The following is a 25,666-nucleotide window of genomic DNA, read 5'->3' as shown; positions in this document are numbered from 1 at the left end:
TGTAGGGTCCATTTTTTTTTTTTTTACTGTTTACCATACTGCATGTCAGATAAAGAGCATTCTCTAGGAGAACAGGATTACATAATTATGAAAGGTGTGAGAGGCACTGCAGAGCAGTAAAGAGGGGTTATAGAATGCTCCATATGTATGAATGAATTGGCCAGCCTTTTTGGTGAGAACTCCATGCTAGGGAGCACACACTGAATGAACCCCTCTCCATGGAAGCCAGGTGGTGTCACACTGAGAGAAACATTACCATCCGCTGGCCCCTGACCTACATTAGCCCACTCATAACAGATGGCTGAAAAACACCTGGTAAGGGAATTTAAATAGCACAGTTTTAAAGGCATATTTACCTAAATGCTACCCCAAGCATGTATCCTACTCATATTGAGTTGGTGAAACCGTCTTCATAAATTAGAACTACACATTATTTCACAAACACATAGAGTAATGTGTCCAGTATACTTGCTTTTCAGCTCACGTCGTGGAGGTGCTTAGAGAGGGCTGTACCCGTGGAGTACCTTATGTACTTAGAGTGGACACTTTTTGGTGTTTGAGAAAAAGTCAAGTTCTGTCCAGATGCTTAAAACTCTAATTGCCTCCTTAGCCTGAATTAGGAAAACAGTTGCCCTGTAGATCACACTGAGTCGCGGGTACCTGGGTTCTCGCTGCAGAGTGTGGCTTATCTGGATGCATGGGCTGACAACTCCCTTGAGAGTTGTTAGATTGGTTTTCACCCTTGTTGCATTGTTTCCTTCCCCCCACCACACACACACACACCCCAAATACTCCTCTCTGGCTCCCTGGGGATTCAAATTTGTGTTTATCTGTGCTGAAAATTTTAAAGCAAGAGAAACAACATTTCAAGCTATTTATAACCAGAGGCTGTGCCAGGAATGAATTAAGCTTTGCATTAGACATATGTTAAAACATGGGATTCTGGGAAAGGTAGGAAGAATACCCCTAGGTGTGAAAAACAGATATTTAGAGGAGATTGATAGGAGTTTGACCCAGAATATGGCTATGTGGAATGAGTACTCCACTGACTTACTATTAAATATATTGTTAAATATAGTCTTGTGGAATACTAGGTATAGAGGATCCTGGAGATGCCACTTATATAGGGCCCATCTTTTTATACCGCCATTAGGGCATTTGGCAAGGGGAGGAACATGGAAGGAGGTATGGGAGAGAGGGTGAGGAATGAGGCGCCACGCAAACATAAACCTCAGGGCAGTGGACAGAGTGTGGGAGAAGAGGAACTCCACTCTTGCCTGACTCCTTCCATGTAGGTCATCCTAAACGGGGGAGACACCGCCTGTTCTTCAGCTTCCAATGAGGAGTCCACACCCTCCCCATCGCAGCCTAGTGTGTGCCTCTAAGTCCCACTAATGTAGACCCACCGTTCACCTTCCTTCCTCACTTCTCTTTTGCCAGCAGGTATTGTGAGAACTCCTACTGTGTGCCAGGCACTGGGTGTTAGTGGAGAGATGAGACACAGGAATGCTCATGTTGGGAGACAGACAAAAAACAAGTAAATAATATAATTGCAGACTATGATTGATGCTTCGGAAAACCGTGGGTGATAAAGAATAACACGGGGCTCCCATTTTGGTTAGGGTGTTCAGGACGTCACAAAATGAACCCACAGTTATTGGTTGAACTTTGACATATATCCTATGGTATTTTAAAGTTTCTTAAATTGCATGTTGCTAAGGTCCAAATTAAAACCATTTTTGCCTTTTCTGAGCCCAAGCCATGGGATGCCAAATGGACAGCAACTCTGGGAGACAGTGGGAAGACAGCCCCGATAGCCAGACACCTCCTACTGATACTTTCCTCATCACCATTTTCTCTCCTCAGGGAAGGGAGACGTGTTTGGAGACGTGTTCTGGAAGGAAGCCACCCTTGCCCAGTCCTGTGCCAACGTCAGGGCCTTGACCTACTGTGACCTGCATGTGATCAAGCGGGACGCCCTGCAGAAAGTGCTGGAATTCTACACAGCCTTCTCCCACTCCTTCTCCCGGAACCTCATTCTCACCTACAACTTGAGGAAGAGGGTAAGCTGGCAATCTCAGTCTCTTTTCTACCAAGAGCAGAGTCTCTGTACACTTAGGATAACCACGTGAGCCAGGAAAGTCCTCTTGCTGTTTACTTCAATGGAGCAGTTGGTTCTGTAGAGGTTCTGTTTGTTGCTTGCTCTTTGGAGCTTTTGCTAAGAAATGAGAGAGGAAAGGATATTGCTAGATTAAAAGATGGATTGATTTTGGTGCAGAAGGGATTTGCTCATGAGTGTGTCTGTGGGCTTTTCCTCAGTAAAATCCTGACCTTCTAGCATTTTGAAAAGATGAGTAAAAAATGAGGTTGTTAGTCAATAAAATGGCTGAGCGGGACCATTTAATTAATATAAAGTGAATTCTCCCTGGCGACTAGGACCCACTAAATGGTGTGAGGCTATTAGCCAGCTGGTAATAAGAATTTTTTTAAAGATATGAAAATGATTCAGTTGAGTCCAGAAAATAAGAGATGGAATCTGATTGCCTAGAGAATATTTTGTATACAACTGTCAATTTAACGGACTGAGAAATGATTTGTAGTTTTAAAACCAGAAGATTTCTCATCTGAACTTGTTTCTTTCACCCTCAAATCATCAGAATTGCTCTATCTGTCTCTGCGAGGATTAAAATATGTCTTGTACTCTTGAGGTTTTCACGACTGATTTTCTTGCATTTCATTTATGTCCTTTAGTTAAGAAGTAGCTCTCAACCTATAGACATCGTCTGGGAGGATTGTCATAGGAATCTTTCCAGAAATGACCTCACGATCTGCCCCCCGCCAAAACTGTTCCTCTTCTCGTGGCCCCTGTCTCTATTAACATTGTCTGTCTCGCCCCGGGGTTCCAGGTTAGAAACACTGCCGTCAACACTGATGCTTCTTCCCTGTCTCCCACGCCTCAGTTTACTCATCAGATCCTGTTGGTTCCACCGATGCTCTCAAACCTGGGTCCACACTTTGCATCCCCCCTCAGGGCTCTTCCTGAGCTCCTGCACCACGGTGCCCCTGATACAGAGTCTCCCCCTGTTCTGAAGCAAGCACAGGCTCCAAACACACCCTCCTTCCCTGTATCTCTCCTCAATGCGGTGCTTCCTCCTTGGCCACTTATGTGACCTTAAAGACTAATGGGATGACGTCACTCCCCTCCATAAAGACTTTTTGCACCCACCCTAACTACAGGATAATGTCTGCAAACTTCAGCACGGCTTATGTGGTTTTTCACATCTGGCCCAAACTTAACCCCGGAGCTCCAACCCCAGCACTCCAACGCCCACCAGGAGAATGGCCCACACAGCTCTGCAGACATGCCACACCCTTTCAGAGCACTGTCTCTCTGCATGGGCTTCCTGACCTGGAATTCTCTTCTCTTCTCTTCTTCTGTGTGTGACACATTCCTGTTAACCCTTAAGAGTCTGCTGAAATGTTTATTTGTTCATCAAATCCAGTACATGCCAACCGAACTAGACTAGATGTATAAAACTGAGTAAAACTCAGTTCCCTAGCTTCAGGAAGCTCAAGTCTCATGGAGACAATCCACACGGGAAGGCTAAGTGTGGTACATGATGCCAAGTACAATGAGTGTGATTTGTACAAGGTGTTAATGGGATCATAAAGGAGAAGGGCAGATAAAGTGGGAGTCAGGGAGAAAGTATTGGTGGGGGTGGTGATACCTAAGCTGAGTCTTAAAGGATCAGTTTGCCAAACAAAGAGGAGGGTTACACTTGGAGGAGCAGCTTGAGTAAAGGCACAGAGAAAGGAAACAGCCTTTTGCCAAGTTTTTTGTACAAAGTTCCAAACGCCTGTCATTGGGTTACCCCAACAATGTGCTTCTACCTATTTTACATTCCTTGAATTACACTGCCTTGTGAGTCCCTGCTCAGAGACCTGGGAGGGCAAGGCCTTGGTATCCCCAGTGCCTAACCCAGCACGGGGTATTATAAAAACATCAGGGGATGGCATGGAGAAAGAGATGGGATCTCTGGGCTTATGATCAGCCTTCAGTGTTGCTGATAATATAGGTTTTGGAAAAAACGCACAGTTTGGGTTACTTGGAGGACTAATCATCTTGGAAAAATTGTGGGTCAAGTAAATCTGTCTTAGAAAAACAAGGACGACAACAAAAACAACAGTGTGTCAGCGGTCAGATTGTTTTTGTAAGTGCAGAATGATTGACAGCTCTGCAGAAGAGAAGACTCGGGGACCACGTTTCTGAAGGACTGTGTGGAGGAGCATTTGGCGTAGTCTGTGTGGCCACAAGGTGCAGAGGTGGAACCAAAGCTGTAGACAGTATAAGAAAGACCTCGGAAAAGATCGGAGCTGCCCATTGAATTCAATAGGTATCTGGTTTCTTGTCCTGGAGGTATTTAGGCATCCCCTGGAGACCCCTCAGAGACACTGTGGAGGGGACTTAGCCATCCAATGGAGAGTCAGATCAGTTGATCTTCAAATGTCCTTCCAATCTCAAGTGCCTATGAGTCTGATATGGATCTGAGAGAATTTTAGTGAGACCTTTTATATAAAGAGAAAAAAAGAGAGGCATTTTGGTATATTCATTGTAGTCTCTCATTTTGTCCTTTTGCGAATTAATGCCTAGTTACATAGGGCATAGAAGATGAGAACATTACACGCATGAATCATTCTTGTAGCTATTTTTTTCTGGCCAAATGAAGTGTATTCTTGCGGCTGTTTCTATCTTGGCAAAATCAAGTGTGTTATTTGCAAAGATTCCTGAGAACACAGTGCCTTTGACATCTGTTTGGGGAGTTGTTCGGTCCTGTAGATGTCCTCCAGCGCACAGCAAGAACTCTGTGCTGGAAGGTGCCTCAATGAACATCCAGTCTCTCCTCCATTTCACCACCACCCTCATTTCACAAATATGACATTTTATAGAAAGGTCATAGTAAAGAAAGAACCGGAGCCAGAAATGACTCATTTGACCAGGTCTCTTCCTGCTTCTCACAGCTTCACAGCTGACCCTAGCCTCTGTATTCCAAGTCTCACCCCCTTATCCCTGAACCCATGTGTATGAGCACCACCCAGCCCTTGGCACTGCTCTTGGGACCCAACTGGTGGAGGACCTGTTACCTTCCTCCAAAGACACCTGAGGTCACAGGCAAGGATGAAGGAGGCAGAACCTGAAGTCCGATGCAGCATTTTGACCTTTGGTTTTCCTTGTCTGTGGGCTCTGAGCCAGATGAGACTTTAGTCTGCATCCTGCTCTACCACTTAGTGCTTCTGCAAGCTCTAAATGCTTCCCCATCTGTAAAATGGGGCTGATGGAAAGGTCTACTTGTGAGATAATTATGAAGATTAAATAAGATAATATTTGCAAAGCTCCTACATACAGGTTCTAGAACATAGTATGTGCTCAATTAAACTGTGAGTTATTATTTTGTTTCATCCACTTGACACTCCCTCCTTTCTTATCTTACGCTTCTGCCTTTGTGTATACAGGGTACTCGCTCTGCAGAATGGCAGGGCACTTGCTCTGCAGAATGTTCCGTGGGGTGGATGTTATCCCAGGGTTCTCTGCACCTCTTGCAGGAAAGGAGGGGCCAGCTGCTCTGGCCTCACTGTCCCTTTAGCTCCTGTCAGTGGTGAGGTCGGCGCACACCCACTCTTTTGGCTAGTTCCATTCAAGGAGGGAAAAATGAGGTTGTTCTGACCTGTTAGGTCAGCCACCAGGGCATCAGTATTTTGCCAAAAGGAAAGCACGGCATCCTCCTCTCTTCTGAGGAGGTGGCATGTACTTGTTCATGAAAAAAGGGGAAGTGGGACCTTCCTCATCTCAGACCCTCGGCTTCCTAGGATGTCAGGCTCTCCGGGCATTTTCCTACAGGCAGTCGGAGCTTTGTGCACTATTAATAGTAACATTATTACCAACTCCAGATACGTCACAATGTCAGTATATGTTTTATGTCAGCTTATTAAATCCTCAGAACAACCTCATGACATTACAGTACCAACCCCACTTCTCAAAGGAAGCAGCTAGGACGGCCTTTGCTATCCTTCAGAACACTTGGAGGATACTCTATTGTACAGTAAATCCCAGTCATATCCCAGGTTGCGAGACATAAGAGGTTTTCCCGTCAGAGTGGCAGCTACACCATTGGTGGGTGTGCTGGGGAGGCATGGCCCAGCAGGTCAGCTTGGCCGTGATGTTAGTGACTTACTAAAAAGAGTACCCGCTTTGGAGTTAAGGACCTGGTTTTGAACCCTGGTGTGGCTCCTGATTAGCTGTGTGCCCTTGTGCAAGTTACTGAACTATTCTGAGCCTCCGTTTCCTCATCTGTGAAAAGGGTCTAATAAAATCCCTCCTAACTAGGTTTATTGAGAAGATCACATGCATTGAAACAAAAAAAAGTTGACATAGTGCCTATAGGAACCACTCGCTACATATTTATTCCCTCTCTTCCCCGCCACCCATCCTCACCTTCCACCTTCAGTCCAGGAGGTTCTGAGTTCATGCTTTGCTCCTCTTTGTTTATAACCGGACCCTTCCTTGAATCGTGTTTCACCTGGGCTCTACTCTCCTTACGACTGGGGAAGAGGTCTCACTTCCCAGGTGCTGGCTAGGGGATTGGCTCTCCTGCTCATTGTTAGGACAGCAGAGGAAGTGCACCTCAGTTAAGTGATGTATTGCAGACAAGCCGTTAGGTAATTAGCAGCAGTCAGTGCATGGGATAATTGGCATGTAGGTAGTTAGTTGGGTGGAGCTCGTTCTCTGTGTGGGGCGCTTTATTTTTAAAGCCAGTATTTTTATGTTTTTAAGTATGTTTTGCATCGTGTTTGCATATAGTAATTTGTTCCAGGATGGATTTTTCTTAGCTTGATAGGGCCCCCACATAGTGAGTTTGGGAGGGAGTTGGGACTGTAGTTACCGGTGGTTTCAAAGCACCAGTTTTCTAAAACTGAGGTTGCCATAGTGAATTGTCTTGAATACTATATGTACATTTCTAGCCCACTTTAACAAAAGGGCATTTTATTCTGGCGAAGAGGAGGTCAAAGCATTGGAGGTTTGGAGAGAGCTCTGTGTATAAGTGGCATTGGAAAGGCTTTCAGTTTTCTCCCTGAACGAATTCTTCTGGAAGGCTGATAAGATGGAAAGAAAGCACCACAGAGCCAGGTGCTTAGAAATACATCCCCTTCCTCACTGAAGAGCTAAGTTTTCAAAACGATCTCTACACAGCCCATATTTTCCTTGTCATTCTTCCACAGGGAGGGCTTCTGTAGAATTAAAATCATCTATTAAACTGTCAAGCTGTAAAGATTATTTTAAAATCAGGGTGTTGGAATTAAGGGTGGGAAGGGGACAAATGATGTGAGTGATAAGAACATAATTCTTTCTGGACAACAAAATATAAACCAAAGCCAAGTCCTTTTTTCATCAAGAGGATCAGAAGTGATGTTAGGGACCTGGGAGGCCCTCTATGGATTTTTGGGGACACTCCTTAGTACCCCCAAAAGCATATAGCAGAAACCCATCATGATCCTGGGGGTGGGAGATAATGAAAGGGCTCCATGCTTCACTATGTATAACTCTGCTTAAACTGCAGGTGGTCAGGCTATATCCAGCCATTTCCAAGGTAGTAATAAAGTTCTACGATAAGTATAGGCTTTAAAGGAAGATATTCACATCTGGGCTCAGCCACTTGTGAGCTGGGGAGGTGTGGGCAGCAGGGGGGGTGGGAATTTGAACAAGTACAACTATTTCTCTTCTGTGGATTCATCCTGTCTACCCCACTGGGTAGCTGTGGAAGGGTGATTAAGTTGCCAGGCACAGTGCCTTACAGGTAGTAGGTACACAGCTGGGTTAGTTCTCTTCCATTATAGGTAGGAGTGGAGGCAGCAGAGCAAAGAAGGAGAGCAGGGACTGTAATAGTTTGGCTCATAGAATAATCATATGGAGGCAAGTCAAGAATACTTGAAATACTTCAAATCCTGGCTGTCCTTTTAGTGACCTTGGGCCAGTTACCTAACCTCTCTGGGCCCCAATTCGTTCATTGATAATATAGGAGTGGTAATAGTACCTTAGAAAGGTGCTTTGACGAAGCAAGTTCTCAATGTACGTGTTGCTATCATTATTGTTATGGATGAGCTTAGTTTTTCTGGGAATTCAGAGACCCTGTCAGGTGCTAAATGTTTTAAAAGGGGAGTAGGGGCTAAACTGTAACGCCTGGAAATCTCCCAGACAGATGATTCCAAGATCTGTGCCTGGGCCCCCCAAGTAACACCAGAGGACCAGGTGGTTCATCAGGGGGGTTTGGTAAAGAATGGTGCTGTTGGACTCGTCATCACAGATCCGATTTCCTCCTAGGACAGAATAGATGGAGGGACTGGAAGAGCCCGACGTGGAGGCAGTGGTGGGGGAGGGAAGCCGTAATTTATCTTAACTCTTATCATCCTTGATGTCCTGTGACACAGTGTGTTTACCACAAGTTAGAAAGGATCCAGCCTACCTTAGAGGACTGCCATGCCAATGCAGTCCTTTGGAGAGTGACGTACCTTCCTAATATTTTCTTAGAAATGTGTGGTTGACTCATAATAAATAGGGTGGTGCTAATGAGTCTCAGACCATGGACTCAGTCCCCAGGTGAGCAAGTTGGCGTCCCAAAGTCTCAGATGTGTAGCCCAACATTTCTCACATTTATTTGGCCCCTGAACACTTTTTTGAATTATACCAATAAGTATTTATTATCTTTTTTTTTATTATCTATTTTAATATACTTAATAGCATCCATCAGAGCTAGTGTTTTGCAGAACATCTTTGGGAAACAGGAACTAGATGATCTTTAATCTCTCTTCTGGCTCAAACAGTCAGTGACCTGTAGAATGGACAGGGCTTGTCGGTGAAACATCAAGAAGCCAAAGAGACTCAGCAGTGGGAGTGTCCCTCACTGGGTCCTCGGTAAAGCCCCAGCAGAGGTTGCTGGCGGAGGCTCCCTGCTTTCTGAACATCCTCCTGAACTCAGCCTTCCCTCACCTCCCCACAAGGGCTCAGTAGCCATTGCTTTCTAGAGGGCAGCCAGCCTTACGTTATCAAAGAGAATTTGGCTGCACATGCACTAATAGAAGGCTGCTGAGACATGTTTTCGCCCTGGCCTCAAAGGCCCTCCTTGCAAGTTACTTTCTGGTTATTTTATTGGCTCAGTCAGATTTCACGTTCCTACCTCATCTGCCATGTGTCTGAGCTTCCTTGTTCCCATTTAAATGCTCTTCCTACTCTGAAAAGTTTTCTCTTTGGCTATGAGCTCATTCTTATAAATTTTGCCAGTGAGTCATGGAGGTTTTTATTCCAGCCCCTGCTCTTAGTTAGTGGAAAGTCAGGATTTGAACCTAGGCTGCCTGTCGTAATGATAACTACCTTCTAAGAGATGTTAGAATAAAGGAATCAAATGTGAGTTCAACCCCTCCAAGGGAGCTTGGGATGCTGGCATCAGGAGCTCACACGCAAATCTATCCCAGCCCAGATGCCTATGTAGATGGTTTCTAGTATAATGTGTGTCACGGAGCTACCCAATTTTGGTGCTTCTCACTGCAAACTTTGTTGGGTGTAATTTACTTGTTACCAGTGTCGCTTAACGGTCTTGTCCTGCCCTTCCTTAACTTAAACTTCTAGAGTAAATCCACAGTCAGGCCAGGACTCCATATAGCTTCTCTTGAGTCTCTCTGGTATAGGTGAGGCCCTGTGTCCTTTTGATCCAGTAAGCACTGGTCATCTCCCTGGTAGCTCTCGCTATACTTCCAATTAACTCTGTGTGTCTTTCTTGCTACATAGAAGCTCCTTGAGGGCTGAGCCTTTGTCTGCCTGACTTGCCTCTGTCCTGATCAATTCTCTTAGAGCTTAGTACAAAGTAAGCATTCAATAGCTGAATGAATGAATGAGTGAATGAATGAATGAACAGACTCGCCGACCAACCAGCCAACCAACAAATGAACATACAAGTCCATCAACTTATTGGCCATGTGCCTTTCTCTTGTTATTGCTATAGATTTTTGAAGCCTTGACTGTAAGATGGTATCTGTAGAGACACCTCTCCTTTCTCCCTCCTAATCTTTGCCCATATATCCCACACCATCCCTTTCCCATTTTTTCTTCCCCAGGCCCTGGGTATAGAGATCTCTCAGCCTCTGTAGGTACCACTGATGCCAGCATAAAATAATAACAATCACCCTCATATATTGAGTGTTTCCCAGCCAAGTACACGCTAAAACTTTTCTATGCGTTATTATCTCATTTCTGTGCAGAGCAGCCTGAGGTCCAATTAGGTTAAATAATTTGCCCCAGATCCAGTAAGCTAATTGGGGCTAGAATTTGAGCCCAGGTCTGGCAATCACCAAGACTGTACTCTTGCTTTTGTGCCCCTCCTCTAAATGTGAACCCCACGTCCCAGATCCAGGGATAGCAGCACTGGTCCCTGTGCCCTCAGTTCCCCTGAGGAGCCTGTCAGCCACACAGGGCTTTGGAGGCTGCAGCACGCCCTGCCTGTCTCCTGTGTAATTCCATTAGAGAGCTGTGGCCTAAGGGCATCTCGGCCTCCTGGAAGGCACCGCAGGGCTAGATGGTTTGCTGTTTGTTCAGAGAAGCGGGAGGGGGATCCAGGTGAGTCACATAATCTAACGATGGAGTAGAGAAACCAGAAAATCGGAGGCAGAGTGATCCTCCTGACAAGCTCTCTTTGGCACGTGGGTCAGCTCTGGCACCACGGAGGTGGCATAAAATCCTTGTGATGGTCTGTGGCTGGAACGTCCAGAGCTGCAGCGTGTCCCAGACCATCATGAAAGGCCAGAGGAATGACCTTCAGCTCTCAAGTGGGTGGCCAGCTGGGCTGGAGATTCGCAGCTGGGCAGGCTGGAGAGTCACGCTGGGGCCCAGAACACAGCCAGGGCTGGGGAAAGGCCTTAACGTCAGAGTGGGCATGTGAGGACCATGAGTCTAAGCCCTCTCTAGCCCAGGAGTAATTAGCAAAGGCTTTGAGGGGGTAACTTTGAGCTGGATCTTGATGGAGAGGAGGTGGGAATTTACCTGACTGGGAGAGAAATCCAGTCCTATGGGGGTACATTTGTGTCTTATGGAAGGCAACTCTATGCCCCATGGAGGGTACCCCCCATGCCTGATGCCAAAAACTCAGCCTCTGTGCACTGGTGCTGAATCGAATCTCGGAGACAGAGTTTTGGGTGAAGTAGAAAAGAAGGGCTTTATAGCTTTGCCAGGCAAAGGGGGCACAGTGGGCTTGTGCCCCGAAAAATTGTTTGTCCCAACCTGGGAGGATCTGGTGAGGAGTTTTATAGCGATGGTTCAAGGGTGGGGTTGCGGATAAGATCAGAGTATGTGTAGGGCCTGCACTCCTTTAATCTGGCCTCCGGTAATCTCTTGATGAGCTTCTCTGATCCTTTTCATCTGGCCTCAGTTCGTCTTCTCTGGAATGAAGAATGCTGACATCTTCCATTTGTTGGGGGTTTTAGTTCTGTAGAAGAGCTCGAAGATATTGTTATGTGTATCCCTTGAGGTGGAACCAGGACCTGCCCCAAGGCTGCACTAGGGTTTCTTGGCTACTCCTCCCTTGTCTCTGCATCCCCTCCCTTCCCTGATTAGCAACTGTTCGAATCTGCCCTTTGGGACTCAGGGAAGGTCATGGAGGCTGGAGTCTATTCCCTACAAACAAGAAACGGGGGACACAGAAGGGCTTCCTTGCCCGGGAGCCCCACAGGGTCCTGCTTGGTTTCATGCCTCATGGTGGACAGCACGTAGAGATGGCCGGTTAAATGGCTGCATGGATGACGGGAAAATAGTGAATCTACTCTGTAAGAATCCGAGAAGAGAGGGCCGGCTGAGGGAACCACCAGCCAGTCTCCTCACCCCTCAATTTTTTTTCTATAACTCCACCTGGTTTTACCTATGAAGAGGTTGCTTGAAGACTTCAAAAGGGCATTTGTCCCAGACTTACAGGCGAGGGCAGCTTCAGGATTCTCCTTTCCTAGAGGTGTCTAGAGACCCCAAGGAGAAGTGGACTAGGATATGATGCTCTCCGGGGTCTAGAGTGAGCTTGCTATCTCTTCTGTACCCAGCAGTGTTATAGGAACCCAGCAGCAACTCAAACCTTTTTACTTTCCAGGCTTTTACATCCACCTGACTGTCCCTGGGCTGCCTATAATAGCAAGAGCCTGCGTATTTTCCAGAACAGATTTAATTTTTAAGAAGCCCCTTGCTACAGGCAGCATGCCGAGGATGGTGCCTTTTTCCTCGGAGGTCTATTTGCAGACAGCTCCTGCGTTCTGCTGCATTTCCCAGCACACTCCTCGCAAGTGCTTAAACCAGACATGAAATAGCTTCTGGTTCACAGAGTATGAATTTTTAAAAGAGGGTACTTGTTTGTATTATCGCAGGGAAAATCTTGCACTCCTCCAGCTGGAGCACATCATACATTTGGCGCCTCCTGTTGGTGAGGTGTGATAGTGCATCTAACCGTGTTGGACCTCTGTAACCAACTGGATGCATGGAGAAGAGAAGCTGGTCCCAGTAACTGAAACAGGGAGAGGGCTTCCCCAGGCCTGGGACAAATCCTGTGGCAGATGGCAGCGGGTGGGAGAATGACATGGAAAAAGAAGAGAGCACCTGCAGAGTTAGGAATTGGCATAGATCACTTAAAATCCTTGGTGACCGATGTTAATTGGACTTGCAATGATCATTTCACGATATATACAAATATTGAATCATTATGCTGTACACCTGAAACTAATAGAATGGTACTTGTCAATTATATCTCAATTAAAACAATACTGAAAATCTTGACAAAGTACACTACTCAGGGCTCTAGCTAGCAGCAGGCCATGTAGTAAACTGGTGACACTTCCTTCCCTGAAGTCCCATTCTCAAGCAGTTGGAGGAATTTTGCCATAGGAATTTGAACTCGATTTCACAAAAGAGATGATGAAATGATTATGTAAGGCTCGGGGTGGGGGTGGGGTGTGAAGGGTGCTGCTTTCTCCGACATCCTCTCTGTTTGGTTTTCACTTGGCTCTGGGGAGGACACAGAAAACTTGCTCTGAGTGGAAGCCGCTTCCTTTTGCTCTAGGACAGTGAGGGTGTGGGGAAAGAATTGGGCTAAGGGAAAGAAAGGGGAGAGAGAAATAAAGGCAAAGGATACCTGTGACTGGAGAGTTGCAGGGGGTTGAGCGGATTTGGCAGGCATTACTTATTGAAGAGGGGAACCCGGTCCTTGCTGTGCACAGCTGAAATTTCACGCAGGGAGGCAGATGCCTTTGCTAACCCCGAACTGTGAGCTGGGCTGGAAGAAAAACCCGGGGCAGAGCCAGCGTTCCAAATTCAGTTTTCTCAACCCTTCTGCCTCAAGGCCAGATGAATCCAGCAGCAGAGCGGCTTTGTTTCACTGTTAGTTTCACTGCATGTCGAGGCAGCTGAGAAGCTGCCAGGCTTTTCATCCTGGGCTTTGTGTTTCAGCACCTTCCTAATTCCACTCTGACGTTTCTCTCAGGTTAGAACCTGAACAGGGATGCTTTGGGCACAAGGCTTGCTGGCTGGTGCTCCTAATTACGGTCCCAGTGACAAAACTCCTTGGAGTCTATCAGTCACTTCAAGCAGTGTTCCTCCACGTCCCCCAGCCCAGCTCACCTGACCGCACAGCTGCGTCCCGTGCCATGTGCAGGGGTAGCACCCGTGGCACTCTGTGCTGCTTCCTCCGCGCTCCGCACTGCTGGTGACCGCTCACGTGCTCAGGGCTCGCAGAGGGGGCCAGAGCATGAGCAGCTTGCCCCTTTGTCACTGTGTGGGCTTTGGCTGCCGTCTCCTTCTGCAGAGCCAGGCGCTGTTTGCACGTGGGCACGCGAGCCCTTCTCACATCCATGGCTAGAGGTTTGCGGGCTGTCTGCCAGCAGTGTTGCTGTTGCCGTGTGTGTGTGTGTGTGTGTGTGTGTATGTGTATGTATGCGTATGTACTCACGTGCACACACGCAGCATTTCCTCCTGTCAAATACTAGTCCTAAAGGAAGCAGCCAGGGAGAAGAGAGCTGGATAATCCACCAACCATTCCCTGGATCCAATCACCCCAAGCGTCTTGTTCCTTCACCAGCTGGTGTTGTCGGGTCCGCTTTGCTTGGCTAGGGAAGTATTTTTCTCTTCCTTTGCATTAGCGGTAAAGATTCACCTGACATCTGTAAGCTCAGAAACCCTGTCATGAGCCATGTGGTGATCCGTTGTTATTCATCTACATGTGTACATTATGGAGGGTAAATGTCCCCATTTGGGGCTACTTGCTTGAGCCCCAAATCCTTTGTAAGTACAATAGGCTGATTATAGGGCTGGGGAAGGGCCTGGGGAGAATAGGACCCGTGCACGTAATGCACTCTGGGTGCAGGACCTTCTAGGCCAGGGGCCTTTCATGGCATTTACAAATAATTCATGCCTACAAGCCCCCAGTGGGTTTACCATGGGTTATTTATGATCCTGAGGCTTTGGTTCAGGAAACAAAAGATGCTCCTCCATAGAAACAGTGGGAAACGTGCATCCGAGGCCCTGGCCTGAGACTGACAACAAATGTCCAGGGCACGTGTTGACGCTTCCTGTCACTGAGGCCAAGGACAGCCCCACGGAGGAGCCTGGCCTCAGGCTTTCTTAGGCTGTCAGTGGCATTTGGACTTCAAGTTTCAATTGTAGTTGACTTTGTTTCCACGTTATCTGCATGTCTCTACTATCATTTACGACTATGTCCTGTATGGCCTAGCAGTCTCAGATTTCCTTGGAGCTTCCCAGGGTAAAGAAAACCATCAGCCCAGAAGCTTCTCTAGGTTGGCACACTGGTACCTCCCCACCATCTCCCAACACGCACTCACACAGGGGTCCCCAAGTGCATTAGTTTGCTGTAGCAGCTGCTGTAACAGGTGACCACGCACCGCAGGGCTTAAAACAACAGGAATTTATTCTCTCACAACTTCTGGAGCCCAGAGGTCAGAAATGGTGTCAGCAGGGCCGAGTTCCCTCTGAAGGCTCTGGGGGAGAATCCTTCCTTGCTTCTTCCAGCTTCTGGTGGCTCCTGGCGTCCCTTGGCTTGTGGAGGCATAACGTCCATCTCTGCCTCTGTATGGCCTTCGCCCTTGGCCTCTGTGCATCAAACCTCCCTCTCCTTTCACTTATAAAGACACCAGTCGTTGGATTCAGGGCCCACCCTAAATCCAGGATGATCACATCTCGAGATCCTTAAGTTAATTACATCTGCTGAGACCCTCTTTCCAAATAAAGTCACATTCACTGGTACTGGGATTTAGGACTTGGATATATTTGATGGGGAAGGGTGTCGTTTAACTCAGTATGCCTCCCTTTCCTCTTCCTCATCTGCCTTCTCTTCTTCCTCTTTCTACACTTTTACCTCCTCATCCTTCCTTCTTCCTTCCTTCTCCTCTGCTCCCCTTTCCTCCTCTCCCTGCATCTCTTCCTTGAGTACATTTCCAGCACAGGAATTTTTTTTGTCATAAGGAATAGTCTTGTGCAAGTTGTGTTTCTTCTCCTGGATGGTTCATGGTTCTTGGAATAAAGTCCCAGTATTTGGTTAATCCTTCAAGTCCCAGAATAAAATATCATTTTCCTTTGCGTTCTCTTGAGTAGTGTCTCCTTTGAACCCTGTGGAACTCTCGGTTTGACATAGAGATTCACAAAGCACAGGAAGCATCAGGGTCACAGAAAAGAGCTTTGTGTTAGACATTAGAGAGAACTTCCTGCTGGTAAAGGTTATGAGGTGCAGTAAGTAATACCTAAGCGGGTTATGGACTCCCCTTCCCTGCAAATGGTTAAGAACAACCCTTTGTTGATTGTCTAGCTCTGATCTCTGTCGTTTTCTTGTTCTGAAAATCTTTGATGGATTTTTCCAGTCTCAGAATAAAGTCCAGGCCCAGGGATCTCATATAAGCTCATATTCCAGCTGCAATGCACGTTGCATCTTCATGCTGTTGTCCGATGCCCAGCCCCACAAGTTACAGAACATGCTGTGTACTTATTTCTGCATGTGTCCTCTCCCTCAGGATGTCCTTCACCCTTCCTCACCACCTCCCTTCAAACCAATCCAGTCTTCAAACCCCAACTCGGATTCTTCTTCCCACTTCTTCCCTCAGTCTGTGTCCAGCTAGAATCTCTCTCTCCTCTGCTATTTTGTTTGTCCTTTAGAGGAGCTGTCACTCATGGTTTCATGTAGGATTAAGCACATATTTAATTTTTCCTCTGGATTTGGGGGCCTTGTATTTTTATTCCTTGCATTTCTTCCTCCAGGGCCTGGCACTCATTAGACAATAGTTTAGGCTACTAGAGTCCCAACTAAATTGCCACTCACCCTGCCTTTGTGGTTCAAGTTTAAAGTTCGCAGGTGGGGCCCCGTGTTCTCAGCCAGCTTCCTCCTCCACCTGTCTCCAGCAGGCGCCCTCAGGCCAGGCCGGCTGCCCCCCCCCCCCGCCGCCCCCCCCAGGGTGACAAGTCATCTCAATTTGCCTGGGGCTATCCTGGTTTCAGCATTTAACGCTCCACATCCTCAGAAACTCCTCAGTCCCAGGCAAACTGGTCACCCTACTCCACTCTCACCTTCTCCTGACTCTTGCTGAAAATCTCTGTGAGTTGAATTGTAAGTCAGCCTCCATCTCTCTCTAGACATTTGTCATATGGCCACTAAAACCGCTTTCCTTACCTGCAGGTGGGTGTCTGTCTGGCTCTGGCCCTGCACAGCCTCCCCAGGGCTTCCCCCAGTGCAGTCTCATAAATGTGACTGTGAACTTCCCACCAGCCAGCAGCGTCCGCATATTCCTGCTCTCTCTTCCGTTCCACCTCAACCCAAACTCACCTGATCCAAGTAGCTGACCCTCCCAGGCAACTGCTCGCTTCTCCTCCCCCACCCAATTGCTTGCCTTTATCCCATCAAAGAGGTCCTGGGAGGATTGATCCCAGTCAGAACCCTCCCCTCTCTGGAGCCGCAACTCAAAGATGCCTCTTCCATAAAGCTCTCCCCAGGAAACTCCTTCCTGCCAGCTTATCACCCACCCACCACCCATCATTCTTCCTTTGGGGGCTCCTAAGTGATTGAATGCAGCAGGACCTCTTGGGGAAAGTACCTGGTGGCCTGGACTAGCTGTCAGGACCTGGGTTCTACCACAAGTTTACCATTAGGGCACGTTCTTAACCTCAGTTTTGCTCATTGTAAAATGAGAAAGTTGAGTGAACTCTAATGTTTTTATCAGCCTTACCAAACTTGGATTCTAAGGCTACCTGCCCACCCTGTCTGCTCTGGAGAGCATAGATACTAATGTCCTAAGCAAGGCAGCATTAGCAGGAGGCCTCTGAGATCACATCCCCTATCACCTGTCCCTGCTTGACCTGTAATTCCCATCTTTATCCTTTGATTCCCCATAATCCCATCCTGGCCTGGCTGTGAATAGGACAAAAAAGCTGCCACCTACAGCTTAAGAGATTTAAAAGTACAATTCGAAGAGCATGATTCCTTTCCCATGACTTGGCTTACAAAACTGAAGATTTAGGAGGAGAGGTTCAATTCCTGAGCCTTGTCCCTGGCTCAGTTTCCACCAGACCCAAAGCTATGTCTGATTTTTCCCTCCGTGCCCCAGATGAACTTGTCAGGACCTACTTGTTGCTGCCCTTGGATGTCCTCCATGTAGCTGAATCTGTTGAAGCAATGGGCTGGGTGACCATCTGCTTCAAAATCTATCACGTGTGCATGTCTCTGCGTGTGGCGCACGCACCGTTTTAACGTCTGCACCCACTTTACTTTCACATATTTTATCTCATCTGATCCTTGCAGTAACTTGGTGAGGTTGATGCTCTTATTTCTCCATGCAAAACCTGAGGCTCAAACAAGGGAAATGTGGGACTATGTGGCAAAATAGAACTTGAACTCAGATCCTCCAACTCCAAATCCCACGTCCTTTCCACTGGGCCACCTGCCCGTGTGTGCCTGCGTTGGATCCCCCCACCTCCAACAAGGGCCCTGAGAACACTGCACTGACAGAGGTGGCCGAGGGGAGCTGCTTCCTCCCCAGGTTAGCGCTGTAAACTAGCGCCTCTCAATCTTTAATGCGCACACAAATCAGCTTCTGTCTTGCTAAGATGCAGGTTCTAATTCAGCGGGTCTGGGGAGGGGTCAGAATTGCATTTCTGAGCGCCCGGCTGATGTTGTCGTTGCTGGTTGTGGACACTGAGGAACACACTTGAGTGGCAGGGCTGTAGGCAGCTCTGGTTGACACATGCAGAGGGGAAAGGATGAGGAATCTGTATCTTCCCAGGCCTGTACCCTGGAGTCCACTGTTCTTCCCTAAGTGGCTGAGGATGTTGAGAGGCCCAAGAACGCTGATCCCTGGGGTGGAGAGGGAGTGCTTCTGTGTAGAAACAGCTCACGGTTGCCATCACCCAGGGCTCAGATGGTGAAAACAGGCGGTCTCCCTGGGGCCACAGTCAGGGTGGGGAGGTGAGGGGCTGCCGGAGAGATGCTGGTGAAGGTCCCTTCTCACCCTGACACTGAGGTTCTGAGCATAGTTCTGAGCTATTTCTCTCTGGGGCTCTCTGAGTACTGCCCATGCTGTCCTTTGTTTGCTGTTCAATCCCCCTATACTAGGTATCCTCTCTCGCCCTAGCGAAAACCTGCCCATCCAATATCATCCCTTCTTATTTAAAAGCCCAGTTGAAAACACTCCCAAAAGCCTTCCCTGGTGCCCTACATCCCGTCTGCCTGTCTGTGTACAGGCGGTGTGCCTGCCTGGGCTCTGAGGTTGCCGTGGGTAACTTTCTTGCCCAGCCAGGTGCACTGGAGGCCTGTCCTATTTGGGTTCTTCTTGAGGGGCTAAGTGAACCTGGTGGGAACCCTGACGACGTTTGAGTGGGACGGGAGACTGGATGGTGTCCAGGGCTGAGCCTCCAGAGCCAGGTGAGACCTGGCTGCCGAAAGCAGTAGAGCCAGAGGGAGAATTCAGCCTCGGGCAGAGCAAGGAGGCCAAAGCAGAGCAAATGTAGGGTGAGGAGAGGCTGTGAACAGGAAATGTTAGAAGGCTGAAGCCAGGGACAGTAGGAACAGAACAGTGTAAGGGTTTCAGACCTGAGACTTTAAAGAAAGCTGAGGAGGGGCAGGCCTGGCTCAAGGGGTCTAGTGCAGGGAGGCCTCTGGGTGACAGGAGCCATGGGGGGGTCAGACAGCCCAGTCGGGGAAGGGGACAGGTCTCCACAAAGCCAGATCCAGCCTTCCAGTTAGAAAAGCACCTCAGAGTGGATGTCCGCTTGGAGTGGGCCAGGAGGGTCTTTGGTACAAGGGTTTGGGTCTCCCCTGGAAGGGCCTGTGTTTGTTGATCTTGGCCTGGGAAGCTCCCCTCCTAGGGGAGCAACATATTTTGGCAGAGTTATGATTATGGTTATATAATTTACACAATACCATAACATTGTTTTTGTTGTTGGTTGTTTTTATTACCATTCCCCAGTACTGAGTTTCTTCCTAATGAGCTGCCCTGTGCTAGGCACTGTGCTGTCTCTAAAACAAATCTAAGGATTTCAAGGGTGGGGACTATGTCTGGGGGATTATATGTACTTCTATACATAATAGTTGCTCAATAACTCCTCTGTTAACCGAGGATTTCTTTCTCCTTCTGATCTTTGAAAAGTGGCTGTCTGTGAGACACATTGAATGTGGTGTGTGTATGTGTGTTTTTGTTTTGTTTTTGATGGTCAAGGTTGGGCATTAAGGAGTGGAAATGATGCAGTAAGAGAACCCAAATTCCCACCCTTCCCCTCCATCCCCACAGAGTCCAGCTGGACTCAGGAGCATGGCTTGTTGGGTCCTATTAGCCTCCTGTATCTTACACACGATGCATCGTCCCAGGACCTGGCCTCTGTGCCCTTGCAGCTGTGGCCCCTTGACAGAGTGAAACCAGCTCTGCCCGGGAGCAAAGCTAAGGCATGCTCTAGCACGAATTCTGCCTCGCATCACATTATCCCGGATAGATGGCGTTTAAGTCTGGTGACCGCAGTTTCTCAACTGGCCTACGTGGCAAAGGTCTTTTCAGCTGCTTTCAGGAGCAAATGGATATCTGGAAATAGAGTTTGGATATACCAATACCCGAATTTCCATATTTTAAAAAAATGGAGAATATTTAAATCCTGTTTCCCCAGAAAATGGAGGGGATACAACGCCCCCATAAAGCATTTCCTCCCAGAGACCTCCCCTGACCCTCGTGCTCCCAGTGCAAGTTAGTCCTCCTATTGGCTTTTACTCACAGCACCCTTTTTCTCCTTTGTAGCCTTAAACAATTTATAATTTTAAATATACAATCTTTGTTTGATATTTGCGTCTCAGAGTTTTTTCCCCTGCTGTATCCCCAGTAATTAATGGTACCTGTGTGTTACAGGCTGGGTCCCTCTGATCTTTACCTCTCAGGCATTAGGCAGTGGTTCCCAAGGCGTGGTCCCTGGTTGGAAAGGCAAATTCTTGGCCCTACCCTAGATCTGTTGACTTAGGATCTCTGGAGCTGGATCCAGAAACCTGTATTTCCATTCCTGTAGTGATCCTAATGCCTCTAAATCTTGAGAACCATTGCATTAGGGTTTGGGACCAATTCTACAGTGTCACACGGCATGGGTTAAGGAATAGCCTTACGTGGGCTGAAGGTCAGTAAGAGAAGAGAGACATAAAGAGAGGTGTCGGGGCCCATTCCGGGTCTGCGTTCCAGCGGAGGGACCCCACCGCTCACGCATCTTCCCTCTCAGACAGTAAGGGAAAGAGCAGGCCGGAATGAAGGGCCTAGAAGGGCCTTGGCACAGGCAGGCAGGAGCTGGGGAGCCAGCGGATTACAGGAGTAGTCTGGGGAAGCTAGCTGCCTGGTACCCAGAGAAGCTGTAGACCCCACTCCAACAGAATGGAGATCCCCCGCCCCTGGGAAGCACCGCTTGAGCGCCACCCTGCCCACAGGGAGAAGGGGACGCTCCCAGTCTCAGCTGGCTCACGGCCCAAACAATGCAGGGTGAGATCCCTGGGTCGTCCTGGGGCAGCTCTGCTCACAGCCCTGGCACATATCAGGCATACGAGCTTTTAGGGGTGAATAAGTAGGGTCACTTCCAACTCTTGAGACTGATTCTGCTTTTCTGAGGTTTGGGTTGGTCACCAGCAGACTCACAACTGCTCTCGATTATTGAAGCTGAATTGTTTAATGATCTCCCTTGATGGGCGGGCCAGAAGCTACATTAGCACCAGTCCTCACACCTAAAAACAGGTGCTTGTGCTGGATTTCCCGATTCCTCACTCCCACGCCGGCAGCCTGGCTTCCTGCGAGGCCTTGAGGGTTCTCGGTTCCACCCCTCTGGTTGTAACCAGCACCCCCAGGCTGTCAGGCCTACTCAGGCCAGTGAACAGTCCCAGTCCCTCTCCCCCAGGACCGCCCAGGTAGAGAGGGTGACTGGGAGTATTTCTTTCTACCCCAGTGGGAGAGCTATCTAAAGATCTGACCCCAAAGCCTTTCCATGAGGCGGCCTGGCCCTCCTTGGAAAGCTGACCTTGCCTGTATTCCCACCATTTCTCCCAAGAGCCTCTCCCAGGGCACTCGGATTGACTGTAATTGCTTAATTAGTAGCCTCCGAACAACTGGTGGGGAACCAATTACACAGCGCCTTCCCTGCCACCTAGGGAAATGGCAGGGGCTGTCTGGTGGGCAGGCCCCCAACCCCAGGCTCTCATCTCTTTCCTCTACCCTCCATGCCTCTTGCTTTGGCCAGAAGTTCACATTTCTCCCCCATCTTTTGTGAAGTAACGTCTTTATCACATGAAACATTTACAAATGGCTCCCTTCCTTGACTCTTAATTTCTTCTCAGTGCTTTAATCTCTATCTTCTTTCTTATTTCCTTCCTGCTGCAATACATTTTCTGGACCTATAAATAAGGCCATTGACAATGCTTTGAAGTATTTTTGTAGTATCCTCCACCCCTGAAAACACAATCAGATACACACAGACACAGACATACCATGAACTGAGCTGCACCGATCTGTTTCTATAACTTGAATCTCTCAGGTCCATTATTCTTCCTCTTCCTCTGCATTAGGCTCCCGCAACTCATTAAACCTGCTCCAGATATGATTACCCTCCAGGCAGCTTCTCTGGGACCTCATCCACAGGTGAGAGCTGGGAGGGTAGGGCATTAGGGACCTAGCCAGGGCCTTTATTTACTGTCCTTTATTGGAAAAGTGCCTGAGGCAGCAGAAGCAGACTAAGACGTGAACCACAATGCTCCCTCTGTAATTCAGCCCAACCCCACAAGCGTTGCTGTGTGCCCAGGAAAACTACGAGTGATTCAGGGGTCTGGGTGTTGAGCCCACAGGAAATGGAGGGTATGGGACTCTCAAATAAGGAATCCCACTTTACCTCTGTTGGACTCCAGCTGGTTCAGGTGTGGACTTAGAGAGAAAAGCCATGGGTACTAGTACATAAGGACTTCTGGTTGAGTGAAGGGAATCCTTTTATGACAACTCTCTTTGGCCAAAGGTCTCCTTGAACCAATGGTCCCCTTTTGCTAAGATTTACTCCAGCCAAATTCTCAGAAATAAAATAAGATTTGTTCCAGCTAAATTCCCAGAAATAGAATAATTCCTTCAGAATTCATGGTGACTAGGTTTGATCCACTGTCATTTTCTTCGTTGTTTTTGTTCTCTCGGCCTTTCTGCGCCCTAACTTGTTGCTTCTGAGAAGGCCTGCGTCTGTGCAGCGTCATCCCCACTTGCCCTGGGCTCCAGCAGGTGACTTCCTGACTCAGCCCTGGCAGCTCACCCAGTTGTCTTCCTTGCAGGAGTTATGAGGGCACTATCAGTAATCAATTTACCTCAGGCGAATTAAGCCAAATCTTGCCTGCCAGGAATCCTGTCTACTCTACTCCTTTTTTTTTTTTTCTGCCGTATGTGGGCCTCTCACTGCTGTGGCCTCTCCCGCTGCGGAGCACAGGCTCCGGACGCGCAGGCTCAGCGGCCATGGCTCACGGGCCCAGCCACTCCGTGGCATGTGGGATCCTCCCGGACCGGGGCACGAACCCGCGTCCCCTGCATCGGCAGGTGGACTCTCAACCACTGCGTCACCAGGGAAGCCCCAACAGGTTTTTTTTAATGCAGTTCTTTAGAACACTTCCATATTGATGTCAAGTTAATTAACGCAGACGGTCACTGCAGGGGTCCCCAAGTGCCCCGGCTGGCTGTCCTTTCAGATTGGCAGGATGTCGACTCTTACCACTTGGTACCTAAGGCTGGTCTCCGGCGCACAGAATATTGGCTGTACACTCAATGTGTCACCTGAAAACTGGGCTTGAAACCACACACCTCAGGTTGGGACTCAAACCCCGCCGAAACCCGGATTGGGACTTGAGCCCATGGTCTTCTAATTAGAATCATTCACCTGGTGTCAGGACTTACTAAGGCTCAGGTTCTTTATGTCTCAGCACAGAAGGAATTCAGCGGGAGGCAAAGTGATAGGCAAGAAGTAGATTTAGAGAGAGACACATTCCATAGAAAGAATGCAGTCTGTCTCAAAAGGCGAGAGCAGCCCCAGGGCATGGGGTCATCTTCGAAAGTGAGAGCAGCCCCAAAATATGGTGTGGTTACTTTTTATGGGCTGGGTAATTTCATAGGCTAATGAGTGGAAGGATTATTCCAACTATTTGGGGAAAGGGGTGGGGATTTCCGGGAACTGGGCCCCACCCACTTTGGGGCCTTTTATGGTCGACCTCGGAACTGTCTTGGTGCCTGAGGGTGTGTCATTTAGCATGCTAACGTATTACAATGAGCATATAATGAGGCTCAAGTTTTACTGGAAGTGGAGTCTTCTGCTGTCTTGGACCTAGTTGGTTCTAACCAGTTTGTGTCATATCCCCAATGGCTGTCATTCTTTTAAAGGTTGCCCCCTTCCCTACTGTTTCAGGTTCACCTCTTGGGTGTCGAGCCAAAAGACACAACCAAGCCAAAGATAGGAGAAGGAAGGATTTATTATTATTTGCAGCAAGTAAGGAGAGCACTGAGGATCATTCCCAAAGCAGTGTCTTCCCCAACAGCAAAATTGGGGAAGTTTTAGGCTACGGGTACATGCATATTCATGAAGGGGCTTAAGCAGAGGAGAACTCAGAGTAGAATTGGGACCAAGGTCCACAGAGTCCAAGCTTTAGTTGATTGAAGTCAGGGGTCAACGTCATCATTCCATCTTCCACCTGGGTGGGAGCCTTATTTCCTATAGAACTCAAAGATATATTATTATATACATCCCTTGAGGAGGGATTAGGACTCTGCTTTATCACTGCACTATTGTTTGGCCTTTCCTCTGTTCCTCTGTTCCTGCATTCCTTTGTTCTATTTACTTATTTATTTATTTTTGGCTGTGTTGGCTCTGTTGCTGTGTGCGGTCTTTCTCTAGTTGCGGTGAGCGGGGGCTACTCTTCGTTGTGGTGGCAGGCTTCTTATTGCAGTGGCTTCTCTTGTTGCGGAGCATGGACTCTAGGCACACAGGCTTCAGTAGTTGTGGCATGTGGGCTCAGTAGTTGTGGCTCACGGGCTCTAGAGCGCAGGCTCAATAGTAGAGCATACGGGTTTAGTTGCTCCATGGCACGGGAGATCTTCCCAGACCAGGGCTCGAACCCATGTCCCGGGCATTGGCAGGCGGATTCTTAACCACTGCTCCTTTGTTCTTTTAAGATCGTTAATTACTGAGACCTGTTCAAGGGGAAGCATTGTGGCCAAGCTCAGATCACAAAATGGCTTTGGCCAAAATGGGTTCTCTTATGTCAAGAAAACCATTCCTGGTTCTCTTTCTCTGGGGACTGCCAACCTATCTGCTTACAAGTTTGGGATGCACACTCTGTGGGCTAGGGCTCTCTGTGAGGGCCTTGCATTCAGCACTTTTACCTTCATCCTCCTCATGCCTGCTTCCCAGCAGCAGGGCTTGGGTAGAACAATTGCTCAGGTGCAGCTTAGTGTCAAGGCCCAGGGCTTGAAGGCCCAGGAAGGAAGATGGCCTGAATCTTCACTTCTGCCTGGCCCCATCTTTTACAGCTGCTGTGTTTTCCCTGTCCCTCCTCCTTCCTCCTCCCGTGCCTGTACAAGAAGTCCTGAGGAACAAGACTGCTAAGGAGGAATCTGTTTGGCCTGGTCCCTCTGCACTCTTCTTGCCTTTGGGGATTTTCCTGCACCATTTATACTGAGCGTGTTATATTTACCAGTGTGTTTTGGTTTAGTAATGTGAATTCATCCATCCCATTGTTGGTAGGCTCTATGTTTACAGAAGCCAAAGTGAAGAGGAAGTTTGGCAAGATTCTATTATTTTCTACGTCTTAATGATCGTGAGTCATGTGGTGACATGATTCAGAAAGCTCTCCCGGGCTTCCCTGGTGGTGCAGTGGTTGAGAGTCCGCCTGCCGATGCAGGGGACATGGGTTCGTGCCCCGGTCCGGGAAGATCCCACGTGCCGCGGAGCGGCTGGGCCCGTGAGCCATGGCCGCTGAGCCTGCGCGTCCGGAGCCTGTGGTCCGCAACGGGAGAGGCCACAACAATGAGAGGCCCGCGTACCGCACCCCCCAGCCATTTGAAGGGCCCCAGTGAC

The 25,666-nt window shown here is 48.3% G+C and overlaps 1 protein-coding gene across 2 annotated transcripts in view; it reads left to right on the top strand.

Annotated features, from left to right (window-relative positions):
* The window catches only part of KCNH1 (potassium voltage-gated channel subfamily H member 1), a 408,422-nt gene that overhangs the window by 318,081 nt on the left and 64,675 nt on the right, over positions 1 to 25,666 (top strand). For both annotated transcript variants that reach the window (XM_029229182.1, XM_029229181.1), the window contains exon 10: positions 1,867 to 2,063. In XM_029229182.1, coding sequence (XP_029085015.1) covers positions 1,867 to 2,063 — 197 coding nt within the window. The remainder of the gene's footprint in view (positions 1 to 1,866; positions 2,064 to 25,666) is intronic.

Source organism: Monodon monoceros, unplaced genomic scaffold, assembly GCF_005190385.1.
Source record: "Monodon monoceros isolate NGI ecotype Baffin Bay Population unplaced genomic scaffold, NGI_Narwhal_1 Super_Scaffold_18, whole genome shotgun sequence".
Lineage (NCBI taxonomy): Eukaryota > Metazoa > Chordata > Mammalia > Artiodactyla > Monodontidae > Monodon > Monodon monoceros.
The sequence above is the reverse complement of the archived record's forward strand: the minus strand, read 5'-3'. Positions and strand labels throughout refer to the sequence as shown.